Here is a 19182-nt window from a genome sequence, read left to right as displayed (position 1 = left end):
GGCCAGACGAAGTGGGGGATGTGTCGCGAGCGTTGATTGGCCCTCCCCGTCTCTCTATCGTGTTTCGACCAATCAGATTTTAGGTAACATGTGCCTCTTGGCTTCATCTGATCAATAACGAAGCTCAGAGACTAGCGTGCCGCCTAGGGACGCTCACCATTTTGCACCCGCCTTGCTAACATGTCATTTTGAACGAGTCTACGGCCCAGCGGTCTACAAGAACAAGGGTGCTGGATGCGCTGATGAACGTGAAATACATAAGTAACATACAGATGTTGCGATAACAGATAAGAGATTATTTATTAATTCAAAGAGAGCATGACATAAACGTCAATTGCAAAATGAGATGAAACTCATTACATTAACTTGAATATGTCCAAGCGATTGTCAAAGCAAGACGTAGAATCCGCACGACAGAGAGGCAATATTGTGAGCAATGAAGATGCAATGCTTGAAGAAAATATACGATGTTTAAGGAGTGGAGAGAGTGTCCAGAGTTCATACATTTACATTAACGAAATAAGTTCTGCGTGACATGAAATTCGACAAAATAGGTGCGGCAAGAAAAGGTGGATGAGTAACTATAAAGAACAGGCTCAGTAATAAAAAGTTAATACACACAAAAATGAAAGCAACTTGTGCACCAAACTTTAATCAACGTATTACATAACAAATATTATGAGCTTGTATCCTTCAGCGTCCACAGTTGCTATGGTAACCGTCCTTACTCGCCCTTACCGTGTCCTATTGTATCTTTCTTGTGCGTCTGTCTGCTTTATTAAATCCATCCACGATCTGTTATAAGCTAAATCAGTGGAAAGTGAAAACCATGTCGCAACAGCCAAGCTCAGGTATTTACTAGCCTTATAATTCGGGCATTCTTGGCATACTGACTCCCTGGCCACAGTCAAGCGTATTACAGGTGCATTGCAAAAAGTGGTTATAAGTGACGAAAGTGATTAATTAGGTAACAACAAGCAGCTTAGGTGACGATAGTAGTAGTAGTAGTAGTAGTAGCAGCTGTAGTATCATTTTCTTTATTTATGCAGGAGGGAGCGAGAGTGAGGGTGCAGGACTACCCCCCCTCACCCCTACGGACCCCCCTTCCCCCTCCCCAGCGAAGACCATCACATACAGGTATTTCATTTTCTTTATTTTTTTCATGAATTATATTATTTATTTATTCAGGTAACTATAATCTAGTAACGTTATTTATTTATTTACCTTTATTAAGAATATTTATTTCTACAGGTGATTAATTTCCTACATCTTTATTTTTATTTTATTTAGATAATTAATTTAATAATGAAGTTATTAAAATAAACAAATTTCTCCATCTCCTCCTCCTCCTCCTCCTCCTCCTCCTCCTCCTTCTTCTTCTTCTTCTTCTGCTTCTATTTCTCCTCCTCCTTCTCCTCCTTCACCTCCTCCTCCTCCTTCTCCTCCAGCCAGGCATCACCTCCAGGACGAAGGCGTGTCTCCACCTCTTCCTCCACCTCCGCCGCCTCCCTCGCCTCCCTCCTCACCCGCCTCCACCCTCCCTCACCCTCCGCTCTCTCGCTGGAGGGCAAGCTGAGGGTGAGAGCCACTGTGTGAGTAGATAGATAGATAGATAGACAGACAAATATATATATATAGATAGATAAATAAATAAATGGATGGATAGATAGATAGATAGATAGATGGATGGATAGACAGATTGACTGACAAATGGAAAGAGACATGAATAGACAGATAAACAGACAGATACACAGATGGATAGATAGATAGATAGATAGACGGATAGATAGATGGGTTGATGAACAGACCGATAGATGAGTGGACACATGCATACATACGTATACGTACATACATACAGGTAGATAGATAGATAGATGGGTAGATAGAATGACAAAGTGTGAGTGAAGTGTAGGCAGAAAGTAAACTAAGTATACAGAACTGGAAAATAGTGTTGATATTATTATTATTATTATTATTATTATTATTATTATTATTAGTTATTGTAGCACTAAGTTCACCTGAATGTGAACCTAATGAACTGCAGGTTGAAGTTACCCAATTTAATCTAATCTAACCCAATCTAACCTAATCTAACCCAGTCTTACCCAATCTAACCTAATCTAACCCAGTCTTACCCAATCTAACCTAATCTAACCCAGCCTTACCCAATCTAACCTAATCTAACCCAATCTAAGCTAATCTAACCCAATCTAATCTAATCTAACCCAATCTAATCTAATCTAACCCAATCTGACCTAAGCTAACCTATCCTGACCTTACTTCCCTTCAGTGACTGCGGGAGTGATGTGTTGGGGTGCAGATTCTCCCCCGATGGGTCACTGGTGGGCGTGGCTCTCAGGTCAGGCCAGGTCAAGCTCTACACGGCCACGGGGTCACTCTCACACACCCTCCCCCATCCCTCAGTGACCCAGCCTGACCCCACTGACCCCAAACGTGGCCCCAGACGACCTCAACCCGCAGCCACCTCGCTTCTTTGGCTTCCAGAGGGACAATCGGATTCACTGCTCACTACTTGTATGTTTATGAGTTTTTTGTGTTTGGGGGTGACTGTGTGTGTGTGTGTGTGTGTGTGTGTGTGTGTGTGTGTGTGTGTGTGTGTGTGTGTGTAAATATGGAAAATAAATCACATAGGAAAATTTGCCACGAAGTCACTTATGCCACCTAGAATAGGATGTATAATAATCTCTCTCTCTCTCTCTCTCTCTCTCTCTCTCTCTCTCTCTCTCTCTCTCTCTCTCTCTCCCTCTCTCTTTAATAATCTCGATTCATAATATATTTTTATTCATTATATTTTCTTCTTTTTTTTTATAGACTCCAACGGTCAGGTGGTGGTGTGGGCGGGACGGAGCGTGGGCGTGAGTGTGGGCGAGTGTGGGGTGGACGTGAAGGCGGGTGTGGGCGGGGAGGGTCAGGTCATCTGCTACACCACAGATCAGGTCACACTCAGAGACCCAAACACACTGGCACCTGTCCTCTCTTGGCCAACCAGGTAAGTAGGTAGGTATGTATGTAAGTAGGTAGGTAGGTAGGTAGGTATGTAAGCAGGTAGGTGGGTAGATCCGAAGGTAGAGAGTTAAGCAGGTAGGTAGGTAGATCGGTAGGTAGGGAGGTAAGTAGGTACGTAGGTAGGCAAGCATAATGCAGGGAGACTCTCTTGCATAATGCTGATGTAATTCATTGTAAAGAATATTCAATGCCAATCTCTCTCACTCTCTCTCTCTCTCTCTCTCTCTCTCTCTCTCTCTCAGCGAGGGTGGTGGCCTGGTGGGTGGGTGCGGGCGAGTGTGGGTGGTGGTGGGTCGCGGGCGTGAGGTGGTGGGCGGTGGGAGTGGCCTGACGTGGTGGGACGGGCGGGCTGGTGGGCGGGTGGTGCGACGGGTGGGCGGGGTGCATGTCCGTGGCCCCGCCCTCGCCTCCCACCCACACGCACCCAGGGTAAGGCATTTTTCTGTGACCTATGACCTCTAGTATATATTTGACCTCTGACCTGTGATGAATGACCTGTTATGTATGACCTGTGACCTGCAGTGAATGACCCAGTGACCTCTTAGCTGTAATAATTAACATGTAATGAATAATGAATAACATGTAACCTGTAGATTCTAACGCTAAAAATAAATGACCCGTGACGTGTAATGACCTAATTTTACCTAATGACCTTTAATGACCCATGACCTATAATGACCTAATTTTACCTAGTGACCTATAATGACCTAATTTTACCAAGTGACCTTTAATGACCTGTGGCCTGTAATGAACCACCTGTCAACTTTACCTGTACAGCTGGTGACGGGCAGCTGGGGTGGCGGTGCTGACTCGGTACAGGTGTGGGACGCAAACTCGGGCAAGCTGACGCACGTGCTGCACTCTGACGCCACCACCACAGCGGTCAGCACCTATTTGCGTATTTCAGCACCTGTTTGCGTATTTTTTTAACCCCTTCACGCCGATGACACGCTTTGTTCATTGTTCTTGCTGCCTTCAGATGATTTTGTTCCATTTGGGTCAGATTGTTTGAGTTAGGTATGAAGCTCTCTCCACCTTGGGTTCTTTCTTTAACTGGGCAAAAAAAATGTTAAATGCAAATAAATAAATAAAAATAGACAGATAGATAGACAGACAGACAGACAGATAGAGGGATAGATAAAATAAGTAGTACATTATTGAACTAAAGAGGTTAACACTTGTGCACACTTTATAGCTGCTTATGTGCCTCGCTCCTTCAATACGTACACACATGTTTTTAAATACTTACACACGCAATGCCTGCTTGTGCACACCTGTTGAACTTACATGTAGACGCAGCCACCACATCACAGCCTCTAACACACCCATGGGTAGATATAATTATGCATCTATTTCTCATACTTAGATAGAGTGTTATGCCGTTTTTACTCTAACTTGGATAAAGGAGAAAAAGACATTGCTACGGCTCTACATCCATTCCATAACACTTTTTCGTGACTAGCAGCATATTCAGGTGTTATTCTTTTGTTATAACTCGGCAGTCAGTTTGGAGAGATGACATTTTAGGCCAAGTTAGAGTAAAAAGAGTATATTGTATTTTTTTTTTATGATTGCATTCCTGTAAGCCAAGAAACCATTTACAACGCTGGGTGGTAACCATATAACCAAACCATACGTGCTCCCTACGTGTCAACAAGTGGGTTGGTGGAGGGTTAGTGCCCCTCCTCGTAAAACAAATAACTCAGAGTCAAATGGCCACCCCTTCCGGGATTATGGCGTCTGGCAATAGATAGATAGATTGACCTGTCCTCAGTACTTACACACCTTTGTTTCTAGTACTTACACACCTGTTGATAATACTTACACCCTTGTTGTTAGTACCTCACACCTGTTGTTAGTACCTCACACTTATTGTACTTACTTGTTAGTACCCACACCTACTCTTACTACCTACACCTGCTGTTAGTAATTACACCTCTAATTAATCAGCAACACCTGTTCTGAGTACAATAATTTCTAGTTAAGGTTGTTCCATATTTTCTACTTTTTATGTCATATATTTTCACTAATAATAATTACACTCTCGCCTATATAACTCATTAGTCATCTATCTATCTATCTATCTATCTATAGCCCGACGCCCTAATCCGGCAAAGGGTGGCAGCAGACAAAACGCCTCCAAGTCGCTCTGTCACCCACCATTTGAGTGCCTTCCCCCAAAATCACTCCCCCCTCCCTCATATACCTCTCAACTCCATCCCTCTACCTCATCCTCGGTCTCCCCCTCCCTCTCCCTCCCTCCACTTCATCTACATACCATAAGTAATTTCAGTCATAATAAAGTAGATGTATTTTGATATTACTTACATTAACTACACGTACTTAAAGATTAATAATATTTTTTTCATGTATTTCTCGCCTCCAAGATGTATAGTGTCTCCATGTCCTTGCGTACAGTTACAGTCAAAAGTTTTTACATTTATCTAAGGCCAAATTGATGAAGCAAGACTCAGAAATATTGATTAATTTTCTACTGATTAGGTTAGGAATATCTTAGAGGAATTTTTTTTTTGGCTGCGACTGTATCTCTTTATCCACATGCCTACTAATACCTGTGCATTCTTTCCCACACCTGCCCCCCTCGCGTCATGTGTGTGTGTGTGTGTGTGTGTGTGTGTGTGTGTGTGTGTGTGTGTGTGTGTGTGTGTGTGTGGGTGGGTGTAGGTGTGGAGTGCGGTGTGGGCAGGTAAAGAGACGGTGGCGGTGGGAGGCGCTGATCCCAACTTGATGAGACTGGCTACCTTGGACAATACGGTAAATATCTATCTGTCTATCTATCTATCTATCTATCTATCTGTCTACCTGTCTGGCTACCTATCCATTGGCCTACCTTCCTACTTATCTCTATATATCTATCTATATCTATCTATTTGTCTATCTGCTTGAATGTCTGTCTGTCTGTGGATCTATTATCACTATGCCCGTCTGTCTACCCAACTGTCTGTCTGTTCTCTCTCTCTCTCTCTCTCTCTCTCTAAATATTTACGAAGTTTTGGATACAATGTACAAAGATGAGAGAGACAAACGGCACGAGATCTACAACTGATAAATAGTGGCAGTACACACACACACACACACACACACAAACCTAACTTCCCCCTCTCACCCACCACCCCTTCCCGGCAGACTGTAGGGGTGGTGAGGGGGCTCAAGGAGGGGGTGTGGGGCCTCGATGCCTCCCCCACTCGCCCCCACCAGGTTCCCCGCCTCGCCCTCTCTTCAGGATCCTCGCTCTACCTCCTCGATATCCTAAAGTGACTTCAACATGTCCTAAAATACTTAAAATTCACTTAATTGATGTCCTAAAGTGACCCTGTGGATGCCCTTGGATGCACTTATAAATGTCCCAGAGTAACTGCTGAGGAATTATTATTATTATTATTATTATTATTATTATTATTATTATTATTATTATTAGTAGTAGTAGTAGTAGTAGTAGTAGTATCATCACCATTATTGTTATTATTACCGGTATTTTCACTAGTACTACTACTACTTCTATTATTGCTACTACTGCTACTACTACTACTACTACTATTATTATTATTATTATTATTATTATTATTATTACACATACCCAACTAAATGGAATCAGTCCAGGAATAGTACACAGGAGTTCACAGGAAATACAGGTAACAAGACACCTAATGGGTTATACAGGTGCTTCTACTAATGAGCTAATTAACCTGCGTGATTGAATAGGAAGGTAATTAAGTGTATGTCCTTTCACCGTTTAAGGAAGCGCCCTAACACCTCTTCCATAGCGATTTATTTTTGGATATGTGAGGTTAATATCCTTCTGTACCTTATTTATGCTAAGTATGGATTGATAGGATTTAGGTAACAGAAGGACAGGTATAATAAGCAAAATAAATCGCTTAAAGAATGGTGTTAGGGAGCGTTAGAGTCGTTATGGGTGTGCTAATGATGGTAATAAAACACAAGTGGTTTATTTAATTGTTTAATTGTATTCCTCAACCATTAATGTACACAAGACAACTACACGAGACTGGGATGTGTGTGTGTGTGTGTGTGTGTGTGTGTGTGTGTGTGTGTGTGTGTGTGTGTGTGTGTGTGTGTGTGTGCATTTGCGTGTGTGGACAAGGAATGTAAGTGTATGCATTTATGTGTGGAGAAGGAATGTGTTTATGTATATGTGTATGTATGTATGTATGTGTGTATGTATGTATATGTGAAAGTGTATGTATGTATGTATGTGTGCAGGGAGACATATAATTGTGCAGTACAGTAGGCCAGCAGCTGAACACTACATCCTTACTTATATTTACATGTACAAATTATGTATATTGGTATCTATACTCCTCTAATTATAGCAGTCCAGTGAGGTTGAGTCAGCAGGTGAGTCAGTAGAAGAGTTAGTCAGGAGGTGAGTCAGTAGAGTTAGTCAGTAGGTGAGTCAGTAGAGGAGTTTAGTCAGCAGGTGAGTCAGTAGAGGAGTTAGTCAGCAGGTGAGTCAGTAGAGTTAGTCAATAGAGGAGTTACTCAGTAGGTGAGTCACTAGAGGAGTTAGTCAGCAGGTGAGTCACTAGAGGAGTTTAGTCAGCAGGTGAGTCAGCAGAGTTAGTCAGCAGGTGAGTCAGTAGAGGAGTTTAGTCAGCAGGTGAGTCAGTAGAAGAGTTAGTCAGGAGGTGAGTCAGAAGAATTTAGTCAGCAGGTGAGTCAACAGAGGAGTCAGTCAGCAAGTGAGTCAGTAAAGGAGTTAGTCAGCAGGTGAGTCAGTAGAGGAGTTAGTCAGCAGCTGAGTCAGTAGAGGAGCTAGTCGGCAGGTGAGTCAGTAGAGGAGCTAGTCAGCAGGTGAGTCAGTAGAGGAGTTAGTCAGCAGGTGAGTCAGCGGGTTAGTTAGTAAAGGGTTAGTCAGTAAAATGGTTAGTCAGCAGGTTAGTCAGCAAGTTAGTCAGTAAAGTGGACAGTCAGCAAATTAGTCAATAGAGTTAGTTACATAGTTAATTCCTCAGTTTAGTAGTTGATAAGTTAAGTGGTGAGTCAGTTAAGTGGTGAGTCAGTTGAGTGATGAGTCAGTTAAGTGGTCAGTCATTTAGGTAACCAGTCATTTAAGTGGTGAGTCAATTAAGTGGTGAGTCAGTTGTGGTGAGTCAATTAAATGGTGAGTCAATTAAGTGGTAAGTCAATTAAGTGGTAAGTCAGTTAAGTGGTGAGTCAGTTAAGTGGTGAGTCAGTTAAGTGGTGAGTCAGTTAAGTAGTGAGTCAGTTAAGTAGTGAGTCAGTTCAGCTGCCTTCGCGGTGCTCTTAACACTTACACTTTTGGCATCACCCACCCCACTACACCCACTTAAAGACACCTACACCCATACCACTTAGATCTCTTAAAATGTCCACTTATATTCATCCCACTACAGCCACACCCACACCACTTGCGTATTTCAATGTTCACTTATACATACCCACGACACCCACCTACATCCACACCCACACCACTTACCTCTTAAACTGTTCACTTACACTTGTCTTACACCCACATAGAGACCTTCACACACACACACACACACACACACACACACACACACACACACACACACACACACACACACAGACTTAAAACACCCACGTACTACCACAATATTCACGTACGGAACATATTCACAAAACACGTACCGTACACAAGTATTCAAAACATACGTACAAAAGTAATCACGTAATGACATGCACAAAATACCCACGTACACCCTATCAACATTCACGTACACCCTACCAAAATTCACGTACACCCTATCAACATTCACGTACACCCTATCAACATTCACGTACACCCTATCAACATTCACGTACACCCTATCAACATTCACGTACACCCTACCAACATTCACGTACACCCTATCAACATTCACGTACACCCTATCAACATTCACGTACACCCATCAACATTCACGTACACTCTGTCAACATTCACGTACTGTACTTAAATAATCACGTACACCCTATCAACATTCACGTACACCTTATCAATATTCACGTACTGTACTTAAATAATCACGTACGGAGATCTGCAAAAACACGCACGTACAGTCAACCCAAAATGTATCGCTCGCCTTGGGCACGATGGAATTGAAAAATGAGCGAATTTTACAGACAGACACATAAATCTATCAACCTAGTGCCTAAAAGGGAGAGAGGGAGAGAGAGAGAGAGAGAGAGAGAGAGAGAGAGCATCCAGAAGAGAAATTTTAGGCTATTTCGAGTTCTGATAATAACCAAGGAGATTATATGCACTTATAATCCCACGGTGCTCCAGATATCACAACACTTCGTCCATATTTCATATTTCAGAATTATACGTGCGGTAAGAGGCACGAGACTTTTTCGGCTGACTGTTCGTATTCGAAAACACCCTCGCCCGAAAATGTGGATAAAACTTACACGTACACAGTAATTCAAAAAACAGTCACGTAAAAAAATAACGTACAGAAAGCTGCACAAAAAGCCCACGTACACCTTTGAGAATCCATGTACGTAGAAATCCAGGTGCACAAGTACTCACAAATCACGTACGTACATTTCCAGTGCACACCTGTACCAACTTAATTCCCATGGCGTTTTTTCTTATCTATTTTTCGTTATTTCCAGATTTTTTTTCAGCATAAGAGAGACACTTTGAACTGAAGGGGTTAGATAAGGTGTTTATTAATCCATTCAGTTCGAGATCTTTCTTAAAATGAATAAATCCTTTGTATGAAGCAAGGATTAGTTAAACTGAAACGCCAGTGGACTGAAGTGGTTAAATTTTCTACATATATATAGTAATCACAGAGCACCCAAAAATACTTCCATAAAACACACTTCCTGAAATATTCTCAATTCGTCCAAGTACAACCACAACCATGATAAAACAGTCATAACTCCGAGTAAAAAGAACCATCTAAATATTACGAGTATTATGGCAGGTCAAAACAGAAACCGTGACCTGTGAAATAAATCCCCCTTTTTTTTTTTTTCGACCTAGGATGCTCCAGGTCACCTTAACGCTACGCTAACACTAAGAAGGTACAGGTCATGGTGGTGTGGTCCTTTTCTTGCCTGACCTGATGGCAAGGCGGGTCATTTGTTTCTACTCTTGAAAAATTTAGTAGTCGAAAAATGACGTCAAAATGTGTTCCCGCTTGTTAAGTAAAATTTGAGTATTTTTGAGACCTGTTGGCTTGGAGGGTTATCATTATTATTTTTTTTTTACATATTGTATACTTTATTTGACCAATAATTTCTATTTAAAGCACCAAAATCCTAAAATATCTTGATTATTTGGAACATGAACGCCATCAATGTTTACATCGCGCGCGACGCCATTTTGGCCCAAGTTCGTACCGCACTAACGTTCATGAATTTCACGGGATTTGATCACGTGGACCCATTTTTACAGCTAGTATGTTCAGATTACCATGTGACTAGAAATAATCAAACATATATATAGCAAAAGCTGAAATGTTATAGATATTTGGTGGTATGGTACATCGATGCTGGCAGGTCTAGACGTTTTCAATCTTGATCTTGATAACGTCGTCAGCTTGGGCCAGGAGCTGCTTCTTCTCGGCGCAGGTTAGGTCGTCATCCAGGTCGTCATCCAAATCGTCATCCACCTCCAGTTCCGGCGGCTGTCAGAGATCAAGAGTTATTCTTCAGTAATAATGCCACATTCAAAAACAAGCAAACACTGCTTTAAACTCACAAATTTAATGTTTGAGCAAAATTTTCTACTTTTGGGGGCGAGGGGGCAAACACAGAATCACTACTTTAAAGGGTGCGAAATACTTCCGGTACTCTCTATTTCCAGAAACTCTAACCAACTAAGGAAATTATAAAATGATAACTGACGGGGTAATTGATAAAATGATATTGCTAGTGTCGGGCCAATTTTAAGATGTAAGGGGAAAAAAGTAGTGTTGACCAATAAAAATGTTTCCTCATGAACGTTCAGTCAAGGAAGGAACGTAAGAAGTCTAAACTAAAACAAACTGTCTTTACCTCAGTCTTGATCACCTTGAATGAGGGTAAGACATGTGTAACTAGATCGCTAAGGAAGAGGTGTTAAGGAATCCTGCGCCGACGAAAAAACAGGCAAGGAAAGATGTACACTAAAAAGATATATAAAAAGACCTATGTTTACCTTAGTCTTGATCACCTTGAAGAGCAAACAGATGTAAACAGATCGCTAAGGAAGAGGTGTTAAGAAGTCCTGTGCCCATGAAAATACAAGGAAAGATGTACACTAAAAAGACATATATAGCCTAGAAAAGACATATGTTTACCTTAGCCTTGATCACCTTGAAGGAAGAGGAGACAGGTGTAAACAGAGTGCAAGGAAAGGGTGCTAACGAGAGACGTAGATTAAAAATATATCTATCTATCTTTACCTTAGTCTTGACCACCTTGATGTCATCTGGGGGGGCTGTGAGGGTGAAGCAGAGCCAGAGGATGACCAGGGCAGAGGTGAAGATGGTGACGGCGATGAACCACCTGGGCAGACCTAAGGAAGAGTTAAGAAAGTGGTAAGAAAGGATGTTAGTCAGTGTCTGCGATAAAGTCTTCATTATTTATTTACATTTATTTACCAAAACCAGATTCTAAAGTACACAAAATCATCACCATTATCATCATCACCATTATTATCATCATTATCGCCATCATCATCATTTTCTCCTTCATCATTATCATCATCATACTAATCATCATCATCATCGTCTTATCCTTCTCCTTCATCATCGTCATCATCATCATCAATATCATCATTAATCATAACCATCATCAGATACATTCCATCATTGCTCCCTAAAAACCTCTTCCTAAGCAATTTATTTTGTGTATTACACCTTACTGACGCTTTCTGTGTTCCATGAATTCTTCCAATATCGCCATACTCTGCCTAAACGACGTACAAAAGGATACCAACCAGCCATATCCAAAAATAAATCGCTAAGGAAAAGGAGTTAGGAAACTTGTTTTCTGTGTTACATAAATCCTTCCAATATCGGCATACTCTGCATAAACGACGTACAAAAGGATACTAACCAGCCAAATCCAAAAATAAATCGCTACGGAAAAGGTGTTAGAGAATACCTGATTTGCGTGAGATGCACTCGAGGAGGTCCAACTGCTGCTGTGCCTGCTGCTGCGCCTGCGTCTGCTGCGAGGATGTCTGCTGGGGGTTGTGGCGGTGGTGGCAGTTGTGGTGGTGGTGAGGGTCTGGCAGTGCTAGACTCTCCCTGAAGGTGCGTTGGGTTAGATTAGTTCTCTCTCTCTCTCTCTCTCTCTCTCTCTCTCTCTCTCTCTCTCTCAATATATCCAACTCTGGCCATAGTCTAGACAACCCTTTACCTGAGACACAACAGCTAGTACAATAACGCCACGCACCATTACATATTTGATTATATTAGAGTAAGAGTAGGATTAAGCTAAGTGAGATGAGGCTAAGTTAGAGTATATTACCTGTATGTCAAGTTAGGCTGGGTTTAATTACGTATTTCTGTCTATCTATTCCCAGACGCCTTAATCCCTTATACTGGGTGGCCACAAACAAATCGCCTCCACGTCATCTTGTCCCCCGCCATTTCACTGCCCTGCTCCCAGTTCACACCAACTTCCCTCATATACCTCTCCACTCCATCCCTTCATCTCATCCTTGGCCTTTCCCTCCCTCTCTCCCCCTCCACCTCACTCACATACACTCTCCTCGTCAGTCTCTCACCCTCCATCATCTCCACATGGCCACAAAGTAACTCCTTATAGACGTAATCATTTAAAAAGGTCAAAGTAATTAGGCACGAAATTACCCTGTTAGAAAGGTCATGTTTGCTAATTACTGTACATGCACCAAATCAGGGACGTATTCTAGACAGCATAGAGCTTCCCTAACACCTCCTCCTAAGCGATTTATTTTGCATATTACACCTTAGGATTTGCTTGTATGTAATTATATATCGTTTAAATTTCGACGCAGTTTCTGTCTTACGATACTGAGGTGTAATATGAAGAATAATTCGCTCAGGAAGAATTGTCACGTAATCTCCGGAGTCAGGAGGATATTGAGGTGAATGTAGAGAATAAATCGGACAAGAGAAAGTGTTCAGACCACTCACCCAGCTCCAATTGTATAATGGCCGAGAAGCTGAGAGTAGTAAACCTTGGGGAGGCTTACTTTCCTCTCCTTCTCCTCTTTCTTCTTCTCCTCTTCTTTCATCTTCTCCTCTTCTTTCTTTCTTCCCACCTCTCCTCCCTTCTCCTCCTTCCTCTCCACCATCTTCTTCTTTTCGTCAGCCGCTTCCTTCTGCTTCTCCTCCTCCTCCTTCGGTTTGTCGTGGTGATGAGTGTCTGAGAGAGTGGAAGAAGAAAATGAGAGGGAGGTGAGTGTGGTGGTACATTTTTTACTGAATCTCTCTCTCTCTCTCTCTCTCTCTCTCTCTCTCTTTTGTTGCTCTCTGGACCCAACCTCACCCTACCCTAGAGTCAGAACAGAGATGATGATGATGACGATGATTAATAGTAATGATAATAATAATAATAATAATAATAATAATAATAATAATAATAATAATAATAACAATAATAATAATAATAATAATAATAATAATAACAACAACAATAATAATAATAATAATAATAATAATAATAATAATAATAATAATAATAATAATAATAATATGTGCTATCAGGTGTAGAATGAAAGGTTATAGAGTAATAAGGAGTAAAGGAATGCATGTGGAAAGGTTGCTTGTGATGGGATGAAGGCCTGATGAAGAAATCTGTATAAAAGCGAGTGATGAGAGAGAGAGAGAGAGAGAGAGAGAGAGAGAGAGAGTGTGTGTGTGTGTGTGTGTGTGTACTGGTGTGGGTGAGGCTGGTTTAGTTATGGGTGATGGTGATGATGACGGTGATAGATGAAGATGATGACTGGTGATGATGGTGATAGATGAAGATGATGACTGGTGATGACGGTGATAGATGAAGATGATGACTGGTGATGATGGTGATAGATGAAGATGATGACTGGTGATGATGATAGTATATGACCTACTAACCTGCCTCCTGGTGGCTGTGGTGGTGATGGATGTGAGTGGGGTCCGGGTGCTGGTGTGGGTGGAGTGCGTTGTCGTTGTGTGGCTGTGGGTGGTGCTGCGGTGGGCGTGGCGTGGTCTGCGTGCTGGTCCACGCCCATGTCACCCTCACCAGGCGCCCCACGTGACCCGCCAGGGAGAACATGACCTGCTGGAAGTACGCGAGGGGTGACCTAGTGGGTGTGGGGCGAGGGCTTGGGTTGCCTGCTGCCGTGGCCGCTTGTAAATGACACCCCACCTGACACGCTTCACGCTCAGCAGCAACTAGGTAGGCCGTCACGCACGCTGAGGGCAGAAGCAGGCTGGGTTAAGTTAGGTCAGGTTAGATTCGGTTGGGTTAGGTTAGGTCACACTTACGCTAGATTAGGTTAGGGCAGCTCGATTATACTTGTTCAAGGTGTGGTTTTATGGGTCTTGAAATAATGGTGCAGAAGTCAGAGGAACAGCAGCCTCTGTCGCTAAATCCTTTCACAACAATTACTACTCGAAAATGTACAGGTGGGAGAAGCATTTGAAGTGTGGGGTGAGAAATGAATGTGGAAATTTGTTCTGTTGGAGTGACAGTGTTTGTAAGAGTCAGATGCTACAACTGTCACTGAAAAAACCTCGACAGGGAACACAAATCAAGATACACTATTGCAGCTTCTTAAATGTTCATCTTCGTGTGGGATTGAACTCGGATATAAAGGACACATGCTACCAACCTGACCACCGTAGAATCAACATTACCAAGAGGAGTTAATAATGTGACACAAACCGTGCTTGCATGAATCCCTGGCCTGCTGTAGTCTCTCCCTTCCTCCTACTGCCTCGCTGCCAGCCATCCTCCCATCCTTGTGGCTTTCCTTGTGCCCGTCCTTGCTGCCTGCCTCATCGTCCAAGATTATGATCGCGTTGTTGTGGTGAAAGGCGCTGTGTGGTGCTGTGTGGTGAGGTTCGCTGTGTGGAGCTGTGTGGTGGGGTTCGCTGTGTGGTGCTGTGTGGCGGGACTCGCTGTGTGGAGCTGTGTGGTGGAGGTCGCTGTGTGGAGCTGTGAGCTGGGGATCGCTGTGTGTAGCTGTGTGGTCAAGGTCGCTGTGTGTTGTGTGCTGGAGGTCAGTGTGTGGTGCTGTGGGTTTGCTGGCGGATGGTGGCTGTGAGGATGGGCTGTGGGAGGGTGGCTGTGAGGGTGTGTGTTGGGCGGGTGGCTGTGGGTTGGTGGTGGTGGGGTGGTGGGCGGCTGGGTGGTCCTGCACGGGGTGGTCGGCAGGCTGGGTGGTGGTGGTGGTTGTGGTGGTGGAGGTGTGGCTGGGGGGCGGCTCCTCCCTGACCTGCACCACCAGATCATGCGGGGCGGTGCGGGGCGGGGCAGGGCGGGGCGGGGGCAGGACAACAGGACCCAGGTGCAGGACACGAGTGCGCTGGGGCGTGGAGATGAGAGCCACCGTAAACATATCGCAGCCTCGTCCACAGGTAGTTGACAGCGCCGCCTACGGGACAGGTAAAAGCGACTTAGGTTTTAATTAAGGTGCGTTTCTTGAAGTGAACAGGTTAATGAAGGCCAGATCTAACTCCTGTCCAGCGAGTCTTTCTTAGGCTTCACGAAATCGCCAGAAGAGAACAAAAATAAAACAAGAGGGAATATTTGGAGAGTACAACACCTACAGTACGTCCACCAACTGGTCTCATGACGGAATATCGGACCTGCTCTGTGATCTTGCCCTTAGACACATGAATCTTAAAATCGCCTTACTTCTTTCATGACTGACCATTAACTCTTCCACCTTTAACTGATTGTTCTCAAAGTCAAATTTCTTCTTAGACACATGGCTCTTAAAACCAAATTACCTCCTTGACTGACCATGAACCCTTCCACCTTTAACTGATTGTTCTCACAGTCGATTTTCTTTATTCATGATTCAGCCTGAACTTTTCGACAGGCCTTCTCATGTCACTTTTTCTTTGACCTATTGTTAAAAAAAAAAAAAAAAGCAGTATGTCACCTCTTTTTTTTTATTATTATTATTCTTTTCACACACAGATGCAGATTGAATTTTTGCCTTGTCTTTTGACCTTGACCTTCGAGTGATTTTTCCCAAAACTAATTCCTTTCGTAATTGCGTGACCCTTAACCCTTCCCCCAACTTGATTAAAAAAAAAAGATCAGGATGATATGAGTTGACCTAGCCCTGTGATCGTAGCTATCACACACACACACACACACACACACACACACACACACACACACACACACACACACACACACACACACACACACACACTTACCTGGAGCAGATCCGTGTTGGAGAAGTGCGCCTCACACTCCCTCTTGCAGGACTGCCAGTAGGAGGGTGAGGCTAGGCAGCACCCCGCCCCTATCCACACCCACACCCACGCCCACGCCCACATGTTCCTCCTTGGCCTGAAACAGAGAGGAAAGGATTAGGTTTAGTTTTGTCGCTCTACGGGTTAGTGCCTCCCCACACCCACACCCACACCCACACCCACGCCCACGCCCACAACCACACCCACAACCAAACCCACACCCATACCCACACCCACAACCCAACCACATCCACATTCTCACCCACACCCACATCCACATCCACATTCTCACCCACACCCACATCCACACCCACGCCCACACCCACACCAACTCTCACAACCCAACCACACCTACCTCCTCACCCACATCCAGACCCACACCCACACCCTCACCCACACCCACACCCTCACCCACACCCACACTCACACCCACAACCCAACCACACCCACACTCTCACCCACACCCACATCCACGCCCATGCCTTCATTCTATCCTACACCCACACTCCCACCCACACCCACACCCACGCCCATGCCTTCATTCTATCCTACACCCACACTCCCACCCACACCCACACCCACGCCCATGCCTTCATTCTATCCTACACCCACACTCCCACCCACACCCACATCCACGCCCATGCCTTCATTCTATCCTACACCCACACTCTCACCCACAGTAACCCAGTCCCACACCCACAACCCACCCACACCCACACATTCTATATGCCACCCTATTCTTAACACCCTATAAATAACACCCAATAAATAACACCCTATAAATAACACCCTGTTAATAACACCCTATTTATAACACCCTATAAATAACACCCTATAAATAACACCCTATTTATAACACCCTATAAATAACACCCTATTAATAACAACCTTTAAATAACACCCTATAACACCCTATTAATAACACCCTATAAATAGCACCCTATTCTTAATAAGGTAGGATAGGGTAAGGTAGGGTTGGATAGGGTGGAGAAAGGTAAGGCAAGGTTAGGATAGGGCAGGGCAGGGTAGGGTAGGGTAAGGTTAGGGGGGGCAGGATAAGGTAGATTGGGTTGAGTTAGGCAGGGTAGGGTAAGGTAGGGTCTAGTAGGGTAGGGTAGGGTAAGGTAGGGTCTAGTAGGGTAGGGTAGGGTAAGGTAGGGTCTCGTAGGGGAGGACAGGGTAGTGTAGGGGAGGGGAGGGTTTGAAACACGGAAAGGGTAGGGGAGGACAGGAGTCGAGTTAAAGAGGACTTGAGACCAATAAAACTCTACGGGATAAACAAGCCAACTTTCACTATTTTTCACCATCGCTCCATCTAGCATTCTTTTCAACTAACGCCAGACGCCTGAGAGAAAGAGAGAGAGAGAGAGAGAGAGAGGGTGGGGGATAAGAGAGAGAGAGAGAGAGAGAGAGAGGGTGGGGGATGAGAGAGAGAGAAATTTTTAACACCGGAAAGATATCTCCATTGTACTTCACCTTTAAACTGTTTTTTTTTTTTTTTTTTTTTTTTTGCTCGATTGCAGACACGTAAATATAAATTCTGGTTTTACTGAAAGCGCTGGAGAGGGACGCCTTCACGTGGTGGCACTGATATGGCTGGGTGACTCCACTGCCCGGCTGTACAAACATCCCTCTTCTCCCTCCCTATCCCCCGAAAAGAGGATGGTGGGCTGCAGGAGGAGGGTAGATTCAGCCTGCAGTCCACTGGGTTCACGTCCAGATGGGCATTGTGTTGCAACTACTACTACTACTACTACTACTACTGTTACTACTACTACTACCATCACTCCTACTGCTACTACTACTACTACTACAACTCCTACTACTGCTGCTATTACTACCATGACTACTACTACTACTACCACCACCATCACTACTATACTACTACTACTACTACTAACCCCTTCTGAACGATTATATCTATCTTATCCTCGTTCCCTCCCTATATCTATCATTATCTATTTTAGGCAAGCCCTCTCATACTGAAGGGGTTAACTTTCCATCAATAATTCAACATTTTACCTCTATAATTGATGACGTGTTTCTTATTCCAGTCAGGTCATCAATAAACGACCTGATTTAACGAAATGACCTCTAATGGGGTCAGTGAAGGCTGCATCCAACCATCCCAGCTCCAAAAGTCACCCCTAAGCTGGATAAAAAAGCCTAGAGACAGCGAGATAAATGAATAAATAAATAAACCACTAAATAAAATAAGCTACGTAACCCGACAAACAGGATTAACCGTAACACTAGTTCCTGTTTACGTATAAAATGTTAACTCTTTCTCACCGACTTCATTTCTTCGCTGGTAATGACTTATAACACATTTCCATCATTTCCAAGTATTATATTATGGATTCATTTTCACCCCCTTACGAGGAAATGTGTAATGGCTTTCTCATCTCCACTGCAGCATCCCCCTCCCCCTCCGCATCCACTCACCGCCACTCTACATCTCGCTAGGAATCAATAACAAACATTCCTTCACTAATAACTTAAACCTGGAGCACTAGGACCAGGTACCAGCGGCTAGTGATGTAGGTCAGGGTGAGCACGTAACCTGAAGTTGCCTATAAGCGATTTGGAATTTTCGTGGAGTGATAATTTCATTCTCCCGAGGCTAAATGTCAAGGAGTTTCGAATCGTCTGCGAAAAAACTCGAGGAAATGAGAGAGGTTACGTCCCACCCTTCTCGCTACGAAAATAGACCTCAAGCTGAGAACCAGGGCCAAAATAACCAGGCTAT

General features: G+C 43.6%; 2 protein-coding genes across 2 annotated transcripts; one reads left to right on the top strand and one right to left on the bottom strand.

The window, feature by feature from the left end:
• Nucleotides 1-829: 829 nt before the first annotated feature.
• LOC145404889 (uncharacterized) lies at nucleotides 830-6306 on the top strand. Its single transcript, XM_080276390.1, has 9 exons — nucleotides 830-851; nucleotides 1050-1137; nucleotides 1449-1592; nucleotides 2291-2535; nucleotides 2833-3010; nucleotides 3270-3456; nucleotides 3805-3909; nucleotides 5713-5802; nucleotides 6175-6306. Exons 1-9 carry the CDS (start codon nucleotides 830-832, stop codon nucleotides 6304-6306), a joined length of 1191 nt encoding a protein of 396 aa, XP_080132516.1.
• A 4079-nt stretch (nucleotides 6307-10385) lies between these two features.
• Nucleotides 10386-16517, bottom strand: LOC145404888 (uncharacterized). The gene is made up of 7 exons (XM_080276388.1): nucleotides 16395-16517; nucleotides 14887-15598; nucleotides 14094-14414; nucleotides 13155-13386; nucleotides 12136-12281; nucleotides 11433-11545; nucleotides 10386-10673 (listed from the first exon to the last, which is right to left on the bottom strand). Exons 1-7 carry the CDS (start codon nucleotides 16515-16517, stop codon nucleotides 10548-10550), a joined length of 1773 nt encoding a protein of 590 aa, XP_080132514.1. The 3' UTR covers nucleotides 10386-10547.
• Between the last annotated feature and the right edge of the window lie 2665 nt (nucleotides 16518-19182).

Source organism: Coenobita brevimanus, chromosome 65, assembly GCF_032717465.1.
Source record: "Coenobita brevimanus isolate Jiangsu-jjx chromosome 65, ASM3271746v2, whole genome shotgun sequence".
NCBI lineage: Eukaryota > Metazoa > Arthropoda > Malacostraca > Decapoda > Coenobitidae > Coenobita > Coenobita brevimanus.
This window is presented reverse-complemented; position numbering and strand designations above follow the sequence as displayed.

Excerpts from the sequence above, each read along its gene's own strand:
- LOC145404888 (XM_080276388.1), bottom strand. The coding sequence starts at position 16,517 with ATGTGGGCGTGGGCGTGGGTGTGGGTGTGGATAGGGGCGGGGTGCTGC. Across the intron at positions 15,599-16,394 it reads CCAACACGGATCTGCTCCAG|GCGGCGCTGTCAACTACCTG; the intron begins GTAAGTGTGTGT and ends CCTGTCCCGTAG. Across the intron at positions 11,546-12,135 it reads GTGCATCTCACGCAAATCAG|GTCTGCCCAGGTGGTTCATC; the intron begins GTATTCTCTAAC and ends ACTCTTCCTTAG.
- LOC145404889 (XM_080276390.1), top strand. The coding sequence starts at position 830 with ATGTCGCAACAGCCAAGCTCAG. Across the intron at positions 3,011-3,269 it reads GTCCTCTCTTGGCCAACCAG|CGAGGGTGGTGGCCTGGTGG; the intron begins GTAAGTAGGTAG and ends TCTCTCTCTCAG. Across the intron at positions 3,457-3,804 it reads CCCACCCACACGCACCCAGG|CTGGTGACGGGCAGCTGGGG; the intron begins GTAAGGCATTTT and ends TTACCTGTACAG.